The following is a 16,753-nucleotide window of genomic DNA, read 5'->3' on the forward strand; positions in this document are numbered from 1 at the left end:
CAGGTCATTTGGTGATATGTTTGAAAAATGGGCTTTGCCTGTCACTCACAGAGCATGAGCTGTCCTTTGTGTGCCAAAAAGGTTAGTATCAGTGAAGATCTGGGGAACATCCTTTTCTTTCTGCAGATTTGTTTCTGTTTCATCCTGTTCAGCTCCTGTCAGGGAATAACGGGCCGTGGAGTGGGATGAAGAAAATTAGCCTGTAAAGGTTCTAGCCTGTGGGGACACCATTCTGTTACTACCACCCTGCCTATTTGACTGAAAACCTACTTTCTGTGTCTTCCTACTCAGTTCTTGTCCTAAGAGCTGTGTCTTCTGGGAACTCATGTTAACTTTGTAAGGTGCTGATGTCAGTAGGGATCACTTTTTCCACCTTCTGGGCTGATGGACCTAGCTTGCTGGTAAAGTGGTCTGGATCTGTAGGAGTGGGGTGTCTGTTTTGTGGTTTGGCTTCCATTCAGTGAAATGATTCTGCGTTCTTGAGGTCCTTGGCTAGATCTGCTGTATGCTGTATTTTCAGCTCTTCACAGCAGCTGCCTGTGGGACTGACTGGGGTCATACATGTCCCTCTTCTTCAGGCCATCAACATTTCTCTTTGCTTTTTTTTGAGGGAGCTCTGATAGTTTTGGACCCTTCACCATGCATTTATTGGTTTACAAACTGCTACTGGAGGACATGTAGATTACTGAAGAGTAAGAGAAGAACACTTGGATGGGAGGCGCACAGACAGATGAACAAGCTGCTCTCCTTTGTGACTCACAGTCAAGTGATAATTTCTGCTGAAGTTTCTCTTTTTTTTGTTCACATGTAGCTTAGTCAGCAGCCTCGTGTCATGCCTTTTTTACAGGCCAGTAACTTTAATCCAGCCACCTACAGGTGTCTTGTTCACCCTTCTGGGGCAGGTTATATACATTTATATATATCATTTTTGGAAGCAGTCTAGTAGGAATGCTAGCAGATGATCCTTCCCACAGGCATTTCTAGGAAGTTTATTCCAAAATATTCTAAATTATGCCAAAATAATTGTAAGATCTGTACCTCTAAAACAGCCTTGAAAATGTTTGTTTCAGTGACCCATAGAGACTCTGGCAGCATAAGACCATCTGAAAACTCCCAGTCCAGTCAGAGAGATAAACATCCTGCTTTAGGGTGTCCCCAGTGTCTTGAATAATTTCTACCATTTTGTGGTTGCACTGTTACATTCATGTGCTGTAGCTGTTCCCACCACTTCTTGCAGAGCAGCAATCTAGATCAGGTTTCCTAACAAACATTTTTGTTTCTTCACACGTTTTTCGAGTGATTTACTGTCTTGGGGTATTAGTTCCTGAGTCCAATTGTGGGGCATATGGGAAATGCTGTGTTTCTACTAAGGAAAACACATCAAACAAAGAATTATGTGGGCTTGGGGGTTTCCTTTTTACATAACTCTAAAAGAAGGACAAGGAAGTTTATGCATCAGCTTGAAATAATGCATTTGGTTGAAATTCAGAAAAGAACAGCTTTCTTGGGTTTTAAAATCTTGCTTTATATGAAAAATAAAAAATCAGGAACAGAAACAGAACATCTGTTGCACAGTCTTTCCTTGTTCATTTGGCTAGATTTGGAAAACTTACAGCCTTACAACCACTGAAATTTGAGTTCAGGAGTCTCTGCTGAAACCAATAAACCTTGCAGAGTTACCTAGATGAAAACACCACCATGTGCACTGGTAGTAAAACCTGCAACCAGGTGACGTGGGTGGCATAGTAACCTTCAGCAACAGTAGTAGCCTGTATTCTGCAAGATCAGGTATTGCTTCTCATGGAGGTCAGGAGCACTCAGTACACATTGGAGTGTGTGGACCCAGCTGCAAGCGCACTATAGTCAAACAACATAGCTGTTTGAGCACGTTGCCTGTTGCGGTCCCTGCATGCCATCTCCTTTCAGTGCAGATTAAAGGCTGGGGTCTCATTTACTCTCCAGTAGAGTGCATGGCTGAGCTGGTGCACACAACAGCTTCTTAGTTTCTCTTTGAGCTTGAACACAGAAGAATAGAGATTCATGGCTCCCCACCCCGTGCCAGACTAAATTGACCTCTCAGAGGCATCTCTTCACCTAGTGGTGTGAGGATAATGCAGGGCTGTGTACAGAAAGAAAAGAGCAGGCTTTCTGATGGGACAGGGCCTGGGGCTTTTCTTTTGGGGTGCATTCAAGTGTGCTAGGCTAAAATAGAAAACAGGTGAAAGAGGCCTACTCCCTATCACATGGCTTTGGGCTAATTCTCCCTTACAGCATAGCTGCTTGATCTTAAACCTTGGAGAGTGAATCTCTCTCATGTTTCTTCCAGTTGCTTTTGGTGATAACATCTCTCACACACCACCAAGCTCTTTTTATGCCAGGGCCCAGAAAAGGGGTGAAAGTGCTACCTCAAATCAGAGAGGATCCTGGTGTCCTCTTGTACCTGAAACCCTCGACCATCTGTCGTGTTTTCATTTTACACCAAACTTGGGTTGAGCCTGTAAGTCCCCTGGGCCCCAGGCCAGATCTATCTAATGGAGTGTGCATGGCCTGTCTTTCGGCTGGAAAAACACTGACATCTCATAATCCTTTTATGTGCCCAGCCTGAGCTGTTCCTGATTGATCATGTCGTCTGAGCAATCTTGTATCACGTACCTGTATGTATTTATACGCATACATGTTTTACATAGTCTGTTCATTTGGTCTGTTCTCTTTTACACATATTAGCTCCATTACACTCCATTTTTCTTTAACATGCAGGAATAACATTGCATTGTGAAGGCTTCCTGAGAAGTCCCTACATGAGTATGATATAGAAGATATTCTTATCACTCCATCAAATTAAAAAGATTAAGGCCTTGCTTAAGGAAATCGCTAGAGCATGTTGATGGATTGAAATGGGATTCATCTACGTGCTACAGTCATTTCCTAAATACTGGTCTAAATTATTACTATGAGCAAGGGTAACAGAAGATCAGGGGGAGGCAGTGAATTTGACGGTGTGATGTGAGCAGCTTGATCTTGAAATGCGTGAGACCCTAAGTGTCTAAACTGGCAGAAGGAAAATTATTTTAACACTAGAGATTGTCAATTAGATTGCTTATTTTTGCATCTTGCCTCCTTCCTGATGAAGGGCTTGGGTTAGGAAAATAAAAGTTCAGAGCCTTGGCACTTTATTTATTTTTTATTTTTTGTCTAATGCTACTGCATGAGATGGGTACCTATTCTGAGGTTGCTATATACATTGCCTCTGTCCTCACCAACAGGGACACAGTCCTCTAAGAGTGTTTTTTCCCATTCTTTTACAAGAGGGTGAATCACTCTTTGGAGATGTGAGTTTTTCTGCTGCCTGGAGGCAGGGGAGTCTGGAGATCAGTAAATTAATCCCCTCCCTTCTTCCTGATGCTTGTGTCTCCCCTGTGTTAAAAGTAAGAGATAACAACTAGGTTTGTCACCTTATTTGCTTAATGTTGACCTTCCAATGGCTACTTTTACTTGATTATGATGTTTAATTACAACCATTCCTGTTCCCTAGTACATCAGGTCTCTTCACTGACATGAGGAAACTCTCAATTTCCACATGTTAACTGGACCTGAGACTGAAACATTAGCAACCAACAGATAGCAGCAGTGTTAGGTTAAGTCCACATCCTAGTCAAGCTTTCCTCTTTCTGAAGGCAAAAGGTAGACTGAGGGGTTGGAGGAAAATGGAGTTATTAGGTGAGAAAATATGCTACCTGTTGGGTGCAATTTACATTGCTTCATTAAAAAGTCTCATTTGAGCTAGATCTGCTTGATTTCTTAGGCTTGTTTAGGTAAATATGTATGCTCAAATTATACCATCCAAATATCATGCCTTAAGCTGATATTTCCTAAATCCTTTACTGTTGTGGCATGAGAAACTGGAATTTTATGCTTCAGTTCATTCAACCTGTTTTGGACTGAAAACCATAAATGCTTTGAGCTTAGTACCTGCTAATTTCATCACCTCTGGACTTTTTTTCTTAACTCCTTGCTTTTCCTGTCCACTAGAATCATTCTGGTGGTTTTATTCCCATGTATTTTTGAAGAATATTAGCAAAAAAACAGTTTTTCTGAAGTTACCAATTTTAGTGCTGCCTATATCTACAAAGGCAAGGGAGCTCTTTAATAAGTCATTTGCTCAAGCCTAGCTTTAATTAATGCAGGCTGTTAAATGAACAAATGCTTTCAAAATGCTAGATTTATGAGGGCCCATGCCAGGCCTCTGTTGCTTCTCAGCAGTCTTGTTTGATTGTGATTGTGAAAGTCAGTCAGCATGCGGAGCGTACAGTCCTTCAGAATCCCTACACCCTTTTTAGTAATCATTTATTCACGATGATGCCAAATTACAGGCTGACCAGCCACCACATCTGGCTGAAAATGGAGTGGAGCCATAAATCATGGAATTAGAGCAGAGCTAGCTAAATCCTTCACAATTTTTTGTCAACATAACTGAAGTTTTTGTCCCCGGTGGCTTATACGGAAAAAATGAAAAGAGTTGACCCAAGTCATGGGCTTTCAGAGCTGTTTTCTCTTTGCTGTGGTTATACGCTTCTTAATCAGTTAAAAATTGTCAGCGATGCTGACTGACATCTCAGTTAGTGCCTTCGTGATGCCTGAGGATGTTAAAATGGCGCACACATTGCGGCCAGATGCTGACCTAGTTTGCACCATCCCCAGTCGTAGGCTGACTGCGGCTCCTGATCAGGTCTCTCACAACTTAATCCTGTATTGCACCAAGAAATCCGTAGTGGCCTGAGAATGCAACAGCCTGCTGGATGAGAGACATTTCAATCACATCTGCAATTTAAAATGGCAGAATGTGGTAACTGAAAAGACCTTGGGAAAGTTCAGTAATCACTCGTTGCGGATCCTGTGTTTCTGGTACATGCTAGCAGGGAGTGATAAAACACTGCCTGCCCTGAGTGCAGCACGGGTCCTGTGATCAGGAAGGACTTTGTTGCTCTCCTGTCTCTTCCCCTTTGCTCCTTGAGTTCTGATGTCATTTTTTTCTTAACTGCAGGTCACTTCATGGGCAACAACACAGTGATTGATGTTTTGAGGAGAGAAGGGTACGAGGTAGAACATACTCCAGCTGGACAAGCCATCAACAAGTAATGCATGCTTTTATTGTAGCTGAGCAGCCACGGGGAGGGTGGGTTTGTAAACAGTCACGAAGAGGTAGTGGCAGCTGAAACTATACCAAACAGTGAGCCAGGCTCTCTCTGTGCTCCCAAGCAGTTTACTTTTCTCCCCCATAAGCAGATTTGGAAACAAGATTTTATTGGGCTTGGCTTGTGTGGTTTTTGATAAAATAAATATTTTTCCTTGTAAGTATTTAACTCTTTAACAGCTGTAGAGTATGCATGCTTGGTTCAGCAGATCTGGATGCTGTCTCATACCACATTGGTATGAGAGAGGCTTCTCCTCCATCGCTTATAAGTGCTCGGTTGCCCTACCTTTCAACACTTTCTTTCCCTTACACTGCCATTTTCCATTCTTTCTGATTGCTGTCTCTCAGCCTTGAATCTGACTGCCCAGAGTCTACCTAGTCTCTTTCCAAGCTGTCCCCATGAATGACTGCTCTCACGTCCCCTGCTCTTTTCTGCATTTTTAAGCCAAGGTACTTTCTGTTCTGGTTCATCTTGCAGCTCCTTCAGGTTATCCCCTTAGTGCCTCTCTTTCTCTCTCTGGGTGCCTTTATCTATCTCCATGGTTTCAGTTACTACAGAATGCCAAAAAATCTCCTCCTCTACACTCTGCAGAAAATTACATATGCTCTCAACTCACCTCTTCCTGGACTTATTGCCACCAGCTTAGGATCTGCAATGATTTTCTCCCCCTTCTTTGGTCTCTTACCAAACATGCGCCCTTGGCGTCTCTCAGATATCTCCATTCTTCACTATAGTCACTGTTAAAAGACGCAGTGGAAAAAAGGTTTGATTGCAGTTATGGTGCTGTTTCCCTTTCATCCTCTGTGCCAGGCATGCTGTCCCTCACTTCTTGCCTCCCTGTTCCTCCTTCCCCACACTTCTAATACGGGGCTCTTAGGATAAATGATGACCCTTTACTCCTATGTGGATTGTCCAGGGGGCACATTCAAAGTCTTGGTCTATGCCAAAGGCTCCAGAAAGATGTGGTGCAAAATAATATCAGATATTTTTCTCCTGCTCTGGTTGCTTCACCTTTCTCTTTGCAGCACTTTTGCTGCCTTTTTCAGACCATGACATTCAAACTCTACCAAGTCTGGTTTTTGCTGTGATTCCTGACGTGGACATACATCATTAAGGCTACTTTCACTGAAACAGTGTCCAGCCAAGATTCATCCCTATAAGTATATCAGCACTTCCCCTAGCCCTGTTGCCCTCAATGGGTAGGTAATATGACATAGAGAAACCCTCTGTGCTTACACACAAGACTTAACGATCCTGTAATACTGACTGAAGTCATGCTAGGCAACCCAGTGTATCAGTGTTTATGGGGATAATCAAAAACCCACACTCATTTTTTGTTGTTATTTTGGTTGTATCTAAGAGCATTCTTAGCTTAGGTATTCCTTAAAACAGCCATAGCAGCTTCTAAAAGCTTAATGAAAGGGAGTTCAACAGGTAATTGAGAATGAACAAAATCTTCCGCTGCTCTGTAAAGGAGTAGCTGTAAGGAAATTAAGGGCAGGCAACGGTGGAGAGGAGGGCAAGATTGTTCACCCATCAGGAACACAGGTGATCAATGATTCTTAGGGTAAGTAGGCACCCATTTCCTCTGACAAAACCCTGGGAGTTCACTGTGCAACCAGTTACTGCTGTGCCTTTGACTCCGTTTGGCACTGATTGCATCTCAGACACTCCATCAGCAATACTGGACAGAAGCTCTTTCCAGGAGCCTTGGTTTTAAAGCTGACTGAGTGAACAAGCTGAAGAAGAAGGCCCTTCATTATTTTCATTGAGAAAAGGCATTAACATTTCTGGATGACTTGGAAACTGATTTAAGAATATGCAGAGTTTCAAGAAAAATGGGAGTTCTGAAGGAGAACATTTGAGGTTAGGGTAAGACCCATGTCAAGAGTATGTCAGAGTCCTTGGGGGAAAGATGAGAGCACTTTTGTATCCGTGTGCCTTTTCCTGCAGTTGCTTAAAGGGTCTCTGGAAGAATCGCCTGCAGGAAGTGTTGAAGAGGAGGTTATGTGCATGAGTGTCCATTGTTCATAGTGCTCTGAGGTTGCAGGTATCAGAATAAATGGCTGGCCATGCATTTTGGAGGTTATTCTTGCTGTGCTTGTAGCAATGCTGAGCTCCAGCATCTCATGGCCATGAATTTTGGTAGGGAGTATGCAGGCAGGAAGGCAGTCTTATCCGGAGAGGAGGTGTAGTGGAGCCCACTTGGAGATTTTCACCAGTAAAGGACAGAGATATGGGGAAGCAAAATCAGAGAAAAGGGAACCATATGCAGAGGACCTTTAAAGCAATCAAATCACATCCCTAGAACTGGGTGAGTGTCACTCAGCAGGGGGAGCTGGGGGATATGAGGATGTTGTGGAGGAGAGCTGAAGTGTTGTGACACCTCAGAGGTGGTAAAGTGAAACTGTGACAATCACAAAGATTCTGAGAGAGATCAGTAGCCCACGACCCATTCTGCAGTGGTCTCTGTCACATAAAGCTCACCATATGATCTGTCTGTGATTTTCCTTGCAGGAAATAAGATCAGATTCTCTTCATTTTCCATCTGCTCACTCCCCCATGGTCCAGTCCACAACCTCATTTATCCTCTTTCAGGATGAACCCTCTTTACTGTCCATAATAGAGATTTGTCCACAGTGATGGGCTAGCTTGAAAACTCAGCCATGCTGAAACGTGTGCTGGATTTCCTTCTTTCCATTACATTGCAGGGCAGAAAAGAAACACAGCCTATAATTCTGAGAAGGCTTCAGTGACTGAAGCCATGCTTCTGCACAGTGGCCTGTGCTCTTTTGTTATTTTTCTGGATTTCAGCTCAAGCCAGTCTCCAGCCTTGTCCTCTTACAGAAAACTGCTGCATTTTTTCTCTTTATGAAATAGCCTACAGATCAGTCTACTTGTGTTGTGCTCTGTGTATCCACGGAGTGGATAGAGCATGTGAGTTTGCTCAGGAAACTCACAAATTAGAAAAGGGGTGGAATCACTTTGTTCCAAACAACAACGAGAAGCGTGGGCCAGCAAAGCCAGGAGTGGACAGGAGACTGCATGCAGACTGCATGTCTCAAGAGTATGGATGGGGAGATGTTGCCTGCTTGAAGTATAATGAAACAGAGCTGGAGTAATCATGGTGGAGCTGATTGTTTCTTTGATACATCACCTTCACACTAAGCTGGGTTAGAATAGCCCTGACAGCCTTTCCTGGAGGCTTGACTGGGTGCTCCCTTGGGCTTCCTAGACTTTCCGTGTGAGAGGGCTTGTGTATGCATATAGTCTCACTGTAGCATGCTGAGGCTGCTTTGAACTTCCAGATAATGCTGCCAGACATAACCAGACATTTCTAAATCTAGGACCTACACATCCAGAAAGCTGAAGCCCTGACTTCTACTCCCTCACTACTTAATATAAATGCATGCAAAGCTTCCTTCTGCGTTGCGGTAGAGCTGCGATTGCTCTACCTCCTTCCCCTTCCCCCACTAAGTGGACCTCCATACTTGTCTGAAACAGCCCCCTAAAGACACAGGTTCATGCTCCTCAGTAAGCTTATCTGAATAGCAGGACAACATTATTTCTTTCTGCAGATCAGCATGGTGACAATAAATGTTTACACTAGAAGTAAATGCTACAATAGTGAGTTGAGCTCTGATCCCTTGTGTTTCAGACATGCCCCCTGACCTGATGCTTTATAAATGCTTTGTATTCACTACTCTGTACCACCTTCATGGGAGAGAAAATGCAATGATAGCAATTTTGGCACTGCTATAGCTAGTCTACAGCTAGTTGCTTGCAGACTAGATGGTCCAGAGGATTGTTTAATGGTATATTGAACTGTTTCCTTCTAAGATAATAATTTGCAAGATGCATTTCTGCAACCATGACCACCACAGTCTGGGCTAGCTCATTGCTTGCCTTCTCCTCCTGCCCCTTCTCCTCCCCATCAAGTTAGTTGGGTCTGGGCAGGAACTGCTGAAAGGAATAGTCTGGGCTGTATTCTGCAGGTCAGACTAGAGGAGAATGATTTGACCTTCTCTGACTTCAAGGGTGATTCCTCTCTTGTCTCTTTCTAGATATGCAATGTTATTCCCAACTGTTATTCTACTTTGAGCCAGACTGCATCCTTTACTCAGGTCCAGCTTAACTATTTCCAAAGCTTTTTTTATTAAAGAGAACCATTTTGATCAGAATATTTGCTTTAGGAAGAGGGGATAGGAATACAACACAAAGAAATAACCGTCCAGCCTGTATGCCAGGGAGAAACACTTGTTTCATATATGGTATCTGTACAAGGATTCTGCCTCAAAGCCCTTTCAAACATTATCCATGTTTCCTCCTTCTTCCAGCGGAAAATCCCCCAAAAGCTTGTTAGCCTTTTCATCGTCCTCACCAGCACACAGCCCCTATGTAGTGTCACAGGAGCTACCTCCGCCTTTGCATCCCCAGAAGGAGGAGGAGGAAGAGCTCTTGCCTCACCTGCTGCTCCCTGACGGCATCGATGTGCTGGAGAAGGTAGACAGGAAGTACAAAAAGAAGAAGAAGAAGCAGCAGAAGAAGCAAAGGCTGCGACAGTTTAATGACCTCTGGGTTCGCCTTGAAGAAAGGTAGCTAATGGGGCAGGGGGGGCGGGCTTTTCAAATAAACTCAATTTTAACTTGGGCTGAGTAGGCCAAGCTTCTGCAAAGGCTAGGTACATGATGAGGGCAGGATCTGATCCTTTCCCTCACCATGATTCCTGCTGGGACATTTCCTTAAGGCTGCTTGTGCTTTCAGTGATTAAATAGCTTCTTCATGCATGGTTAGGTTTGTGGAAAATTATCCATAACAGGTGGAAGCCTTGCCTGGACCATTTTCTGTTCGAGCTTGAGAGATTGTAAGCATATGGTAGTACTCTTCATCACACACGGCTGGGTCCACTGGTAGATGGCACAGCCTGCAGTCTTGGACCTCTATCCAAGAGCTGCTGCATATGTGGAAACTCTTACATCTGGCACATGCGATCCTTGCATTTGGGCATTATTTATGCCCAGAGAGGATGTGGATGCCCCATCCCTGGAAGTGTTCAAGACCAGGTTGGAGAAAGCCCTGGACAACCTGATCTAGTGGGTGGCATCCATGCCCATGGCGGGGGGGGTGGAACTAGGTCAACTTTAAGGTCCCCTCCAACCCAAGCTGTTCTTTGTGACCTATATGATTATTACTCAGCATTTCCAGTTGCTGTGTTCTTCCAGTGCTAAAGAATGTGCAATCCCCATGGCATTACTAGAGATCTGGAAAGGGGGATGACAACCTAATGCATGATTGAGTTAAGATGAAAAATGGAATGTGCTGTGGGGAGAAGGTTCACACCTTCCCCCTACTTTTCTCTCACAAGAGCTTACTCACCTACAGGAACTATAGCAGCCTGGGGAAAAAAAAAAAAAAAAAAGAAGTGTACTTCTTCACAAACTATACTTAGGCCTGTGGCTAAACGTATACCTTAATGTTTCCCTCCTGTCGGATAACACACAGGCCTGATTCCAGCTCTTTTTATATCTCTGCCACATTCAGGTTGAAAACATTTTATTTTTGTGGTGCTGTAAATAACCAAGGAGGTCAGGATGATGGAGAAGAGCCTACAGTTCTGGGACTGAAGTTTTTATATTCATTTTATTCTCCCTCAAAAGTGTATTCCTGGTCCCCAAGGTACTGAGTATATCTCTTGTGCTGTGTTATATCTTATACCTTGGTCCCAGCTCTACCACTGCCTTGAGTAATAAAATTGCTCAGACTGGCTGCAAACAAGTGCAGCAGCTGTTTTTTTTCTGATCCAAGCATTCAGACATTGTCAAACTTTTTAGACCAGACTCCATTCCCTCTTTTCTAGAGTAATTTTGTGCACTTTCTCTCTGTTGCAACCTCCTTGCAACCTAAGTGTGAGTAGTTTGGAGAGAAAGGGAGACAAATGCACGTGGAGGTTTGCATGTTCACTGGCAGACCTGTACACAATGCAAAATTCACCGATACGATGAATCATTATATTGATCACATCTGATTTAGTGTTTAACATTTAATTTCTATTAATGTAGCTGATACCAGCTATTAATGAATAGGTTTTTGGAGACAATTTGTTTAGCTGAAACAGTAAAGAATGGTTTAGTCTTTCTGAACTCAATCACTCATCCTACCTGCACACCAACATGTTCAGTTTTTCTCACGCAACTATTCCCATGATGTTCAGGAGCAAATATGGGTGCCCTGATGTGAGTATCAGTGCCTTCAAGTGAGAGAATATGGGAGGATGAGTTACTGTGACTAAGTCAGAGGTGTTTTAGGGGAACATACTGGACTGCAAGTACTGCAAGACAATAGTGAAGTAAAAGCAGAGCTAATGACGGCAGCTTAGGAAACTATGGCATAAATACGGGAGCAGCAAACTCCTCCTTTCCTGTTTGCTTGTAATGTTTCCTATCTTCCTCTACTAACTGTCATCCTGTGAGCTAGAAATACACCCAGGTGCTAGATGATAGCGAGGCACCTGTCATTTAGACATAGCTCTTTGTAAAGCAGGGAGCATCGGCACGCTCTCTGCCGCCAGATCCCAGGGGTGCAGGCAGCCCTTGCTGCACCGGCTGTCTGTGCAGCCTTGGGCTGTGCTGAGAGCCCCATCTGCTGGCACTGCCGCCCCGTGTCCCCGCGGAAATCCAGACACGGGTCTCAGCCCTGCTCGCACTGCCGTGGGTGCCCTGCCACAGGTGGGTAGCGTGCTCAGGTTTCTGATGCATGTGCCTGGGACGCATGTAACTTCAGACCTCTCAGCATGGAAATGTGAAAGGCGTAGCTGGAGTGATTTAATGCAATCTTGTAGAGGGCTTGGCTGAATTGCTTTGGTTCGTGCTCCTGTATGCATGTATCAGCTGACAGCTGTATTTCTTTGTTGTGCTGCCAGCTGCTTCTCTGCTGTTGCTGTTCAAACCTCCTGTGGGGACGTTTGCATATGGAAGGGCAAGAGTTTTTGAAGAGGGTACTAGTTGCCTTCAATTTCCCAAAGCGTTTTTGCTTTAAAGTCAGCCAAAGTAAGGCAAGAATGGAGCACAGCAGCTAGGGACTGTGTGCGGGAGAGATGACTCCTTTGTGTTTGGCAGACAGGTTTGCTTTTAACTTTGTCAGACGTTGTCTTCAGCTTCCAAATAGCACCACAAGGCGCTGGGATGTATGCCAGCCTTATAGATGTGGGGTAACACAAGGCTTTAATCCACTGATCAAAGAGAAAAACACCTGTTTAGTACCCAGCCCTTCTGAATCTTGACCTGCAGTGCAACACTGTCGGAGCTCACCTGGCTCAAGGCAGTTGGTATTAGCAGCATGAAGTGTAAAATCCTCCTCCTCCACCATGTGCTGTCATGGTGGGAATGTAGCATTACGTAGGGTTTGAACAAGAATGCAGTTTCTTGTTCACTACCACCTCAGAGCCCTCAGTACTCCCAGAGATGCTTGGGGGTGCAGAGATCTTTTTTTCCCTGTGACTTTTCTGTCTTGGTCTCTAGGGAGTGCTTCCGGCAGTGACTCCTCCTCTCCTTAAAACATGTCATTTAAACCCTTTGTAATTCCTGACCCTTGGAAGGGAACACGCAGCATAGGAGCCAGTTTGGTCCAGGTTAAGCTGCATGTACAGAAGTATGACTGGGAAAGATGGATTCAGCTGAAGGCAGGTGCCTCCTCCTGTAGAGCCTTGTTGAGAAAGCGCTGCTGCAGTGACACAGCTTTGCCGCACAGGTGCTTTTGTTCTTCCTTTCTGCTTAGCTGAGAGGCAGGCTGCAGGGTGCTAGGGGTGCTCACTCACCTGATGACTGTGGGTGCATCACCACCTGATGAGGCAGCGCTCTGACACTGGGTGACACAGTCCTTTGGTGAGCATGGAGACAGTACAAGAGACTATGCCTGCTGTCTCAGGGTGCCAGAAGATGGGCGTTGGGGAACAGAGGCTGGAGATATCCTGCTCTGTGGGCACCAGCCATTTCTGGGCTGAACCTGGGCTGACGTCCTTCTCTGCTTGCCTTGCAGTGCTACCGACCCTCCTCCGCGGATCCGCATCATCAACGGGTACATCACCGTCGAACCCCAGCCCCGGGGCCACGGACGGTTTAGCCACGCTCGCACGGACACCAGCGGCGCTCACTGTCTTTTCTGCCCTCTCTTGGCCTTGCTACTGACTTTGGCTGTGCATATGATAAGGCTGCATTGAGACGCAGGGGGAGCCGAGCGGCAGGGCTCTCACCTTAGGAAGCAGAAAAGGAACTTTTGTGGCAAAATAAACATAAAAGACTCTCTGAGAGGGACGCCTGTTCTTTGGGGTGTTCTTGTACTGCCTCCTTTTCCTGAGTCTGGATCATTAACACTGTTAACTGGTTTGACCTGCCCAATACAGGAGAAGGTATTTTAATGGAAGTGTTATTTATCCTTCTCTTGCAGAAGAATGATTTCATGTTATCCCATAATGCTTTGGGGAAGTTTATAATGTCGCTATAACATAGCTGTTGTTTAGCTGTATGAGCCCAACTGAATTACAGTTTTTTCACCTTTGTTGCCTTGTGTGAAGATTTACACACCACTAACTTGTTTATTAGAATGGTGTATTTTGGTCATATGAGCACAGCTGGGAGAAAGTTTGGTATTTTATGTCTCTACTGGTAACGCTTTTAATTCTTGCTTATTAGGGCTCCAGATTATATATAGAGGTTCATGACAACACCTTCTACAATAGAATAAAACAGTAAAGACTTGTGAACAGAATGTTTCTGCTGTTTCTGTTTAGTGCTGTTATAAGATGGGTACACCTGAACCTCCAATGGCCAGACAAGTCTCTGAAGCACTAATGTATATATATGGAAAAATAATTTCCTGGGGATCTTCACAATCTGCAAACAGTTGTTTGCTTCCAACATAAGAAATTCTCAAGAGGTGATTTGAGAACACCAGATTCAGGTTTCCCCTATCTTTCTAAATCGAGATTATATTGTTATTTTATGGTTGGATTCACTTTCTTCAGGAAAAAAAAAATCTTTTATACTACTTTTCTGCACAGTTAGACTGCACTCCAGAAAATTTTCTACTGATTAAAATGGAAATCTCTGTTGTCAGACTTCTGAAATTGTTTTAAGTCTTCTGCTGTCTATTTGCAAAGGGCATACCATTGACTCTTGGTTCTAGGAGCTTTGGAAGTAGTGATGTATGTTATTCTGTCTCTGTACAGGACATTTTCTTGTGACCATGATTCTATGAGCAACATATCTCTCCCTCTTTTTAGGAGGGTTTCATAGCCTGGGAAGGTCTCATGAGATTTTTTACGTCACCCACGATGTAAAAAGGGCTTTGAGCAAATTTGAGTCTAGTGTCTTGCATGCACAAGAGTCACCTGCCCCAGTGAGACAACAAAGGATATGATTTTTTCAGGTTTCTCTTCCAATGCACGTACAAGTGCTTCACTAATTTTAATTGCCCATAAGAAGCACCTCTTTTCCTCATCCTTCTGCATGCACTGGAGGAGTAAAAAAAGTTCTGCCTTTCTTAACAGACTTTTCATCCCCAGATCTCAAATTCCAGTCCACCTCCAGGAGGACTGGACCTAAACAAAACCTCAGTTTTCTGAGGCAACAGAGAAAAACAGAAGAAGCAGAGAAAAGCAGTGCTATTGCAGTTCGCAGCAGCACTGTGGGGAAGTAAGTTTATCTGGGCTTGAGTAGCAGACAGCACCAACTCGTTGCATACTCCTTCTTATAGGAAATACTACAAAACCTCAGGATCCTAGAGACATTCTGGTTTCCTTGGCATTACAAAGCAGCCAGGCTGGTGATATGCTCCTCTGTCTCTCTGGCTGATCTTCCAGTGGTGTAAATTCTCAGAGAATTGGTCGGTCCAGACCTATTTCCCTTGGGCTGAGCAGACCAGATCAGAGTGGGGATAATCTAATTACAACAATGCAATGTAAGCCCAACAAACTGAGCAAATACTTGTGTATTTACCAGTGTATCTGAGGGGCCACCAAAAACATTACGTGAGAGTTTGTTCTGCAATGTGCTAGCCCATTCATTGGTTTTGCTTCTCCTCCCTCTGTCCTTCATCCTTCAGAAGTGCACGATGAGGTGGGACACATATTCAAAGTGCTCTGGAAGCACTTGAAGAAGGGACTGAGGGAAAGCTTCTCTGTCCTTTCTCCATTACCAGACAATGGCTGCTCTTTGTAAAACAGTCATAGGCTGACTCTTCCCTTTCTTTCCTCCTCCACAGTTGCTCCTGAGCTGCTCTTCTGTGCTGAGCGAAACAGCCACCATCACTTCTCTTATGTTGGCATGAGAGAGGGGTAACTATAAAACACCCGGGAATAACAAAGACCTGAACTACTACTGTGGATGACTCAGCCCTGGTGGTGTCACTCGTCTGTAGCTTGCTTCCAAGTGCCTCAATGTCAGAAAAATAGAGATATCCTTAAACTGTGGCAGACTGCTTGCTTACAAAGGCTGCAACATAATAGTCTTTCTGCAAAGCAACCAAATTCATTCAAAGTATTTTTGAGGGTCCTACGGGCTTGATTTGACACCTGTGGTCTCGATTAGTGGTTCATAGCCCTCACCTTTTCTTCCAGACCAGTCGTTGCTGACTGAAGTCTTGAAACTGTGACAGGCGTGGAGAGCAGACTGACTGTACGGTGCTACTCAGCTGCTAACAGTGGCCACTGTGGAGTGCTGGGTTTGACTCCAGCTGTTTCGCTCTAGTTCCAAAATGAGAAAAGTTTTCTAGAAGTTGGGACAGCCCGAGCTGTCATCCTAATGGCCAAGGCCTGATAAGTTACCAACTTTCTCTGGACAACACAGCATTAGGAAAGCAAGCATTCCCATCGTGTCCCCAGACAACTTTACTGTCTGTCCCTCCAAACCAGTCAAGGTGGCTTTGGTTGCCTTTCAGTTTCTCCTGGGACTCTTTCAGGATTATTTGGAGTAGCAGACTTGATTCAGAAATCACTGTGAAACTACAAGTACATCCTTCTTCAGTACGGGGTGAAATCTGCTGTCTCCTAACTATTACATGCTTCCACATCTTCTAAGTGTACTTTCTTGTGTCTGAACATCCAACTCTCCCTTTCCCATTTGCTTTCCTTTGTACTTAGTAATTAACCTGTGCACTCTGATCTTTCCTTCCTTCCCGAAGCTGTTTTTAGGTGACGGGGACTGTTGCCATGGGTTCCTTGTGGTCAAGATTTCTTTGTCAGCTGGGAGGTTGGTATCTGCAAAGTTATTAACAGAATTTGAAAAGCCACTCAGTTCAAAATGTACTGGTTTGATAATATATTTCCCTCTGGATTAAATTGTAGCCTTGGCAAATACAGGGTTTCTCTTTATTTTGGCAGTTGCCGTGCTCCTAAGAAGTTATAATCATCACTGATGTTCAGCAGCATACTGTGATTTCTTGTGAATATTTGTTGCTTGACTAAGCTTTGCTAATGGACTACTTTGCTATGATGGGTATGCTATTTAATCATTATAAAACTTCACTTTTACGTACATAGCTAGGAGAAAAAGGCAGACAAATATCCC

The 16,753-nt window shown here is 44.2% G+C and overlaps 1 protein-coding gene across 5 annotated transcripts in view; it reads left to right on the forward strand.

The window, feature by feature from the left end:
- The window catches only part of LOC308185494 (metalloprotease TIKI1-like), a 78,500-nt gene extending 64,551 nt beyond the window's left edge, over positions 1 to 13,949 (forward strand). For 2 of the 5 annotated variants that reach the window (XM_080573676.1, XM_080573677.1), the window contains 3 exons: positions 5,042 to 5,132; positions 9,530 to 9,787; positions 13,227 to 13,949. In XM_080573676.1, the coding sequence (XP_080429802.1) occupies positions 5,042 to 5,132; positions 9,530 to 9,787; positions 13,227 to 13,407 (530 nt within the window). In that variant the 3' untranslated portion in view covers positions 13,408 to 13,949. The remainder of the gene's footprint in view (positions 1 to 5,041; positions 5,133 to 9,529; positions 9,788 to 13,226) is intronic. The other 3 variants (XR_013943417.1, XM_080573678.1, XM_080573679.1) reach the window with 3 other exon arrangements.
- The last annotated feature ends 2,804 nt before the right edge of the window (positions 13,950 to 16,753 follow it).

The sequence above is a fragment of the Anser brachyrhynchus genome (assembly GCF_964034855.1).
Source record: "Anser brachyrhynchus genome assembly, chromosome: Z".
NCBI classification, from domain to species: Eukaryota; Metazoa; Chordata; class Aves; order Anseriformes; family Anatidae; genus Anser; species Anser brachyrhynchus.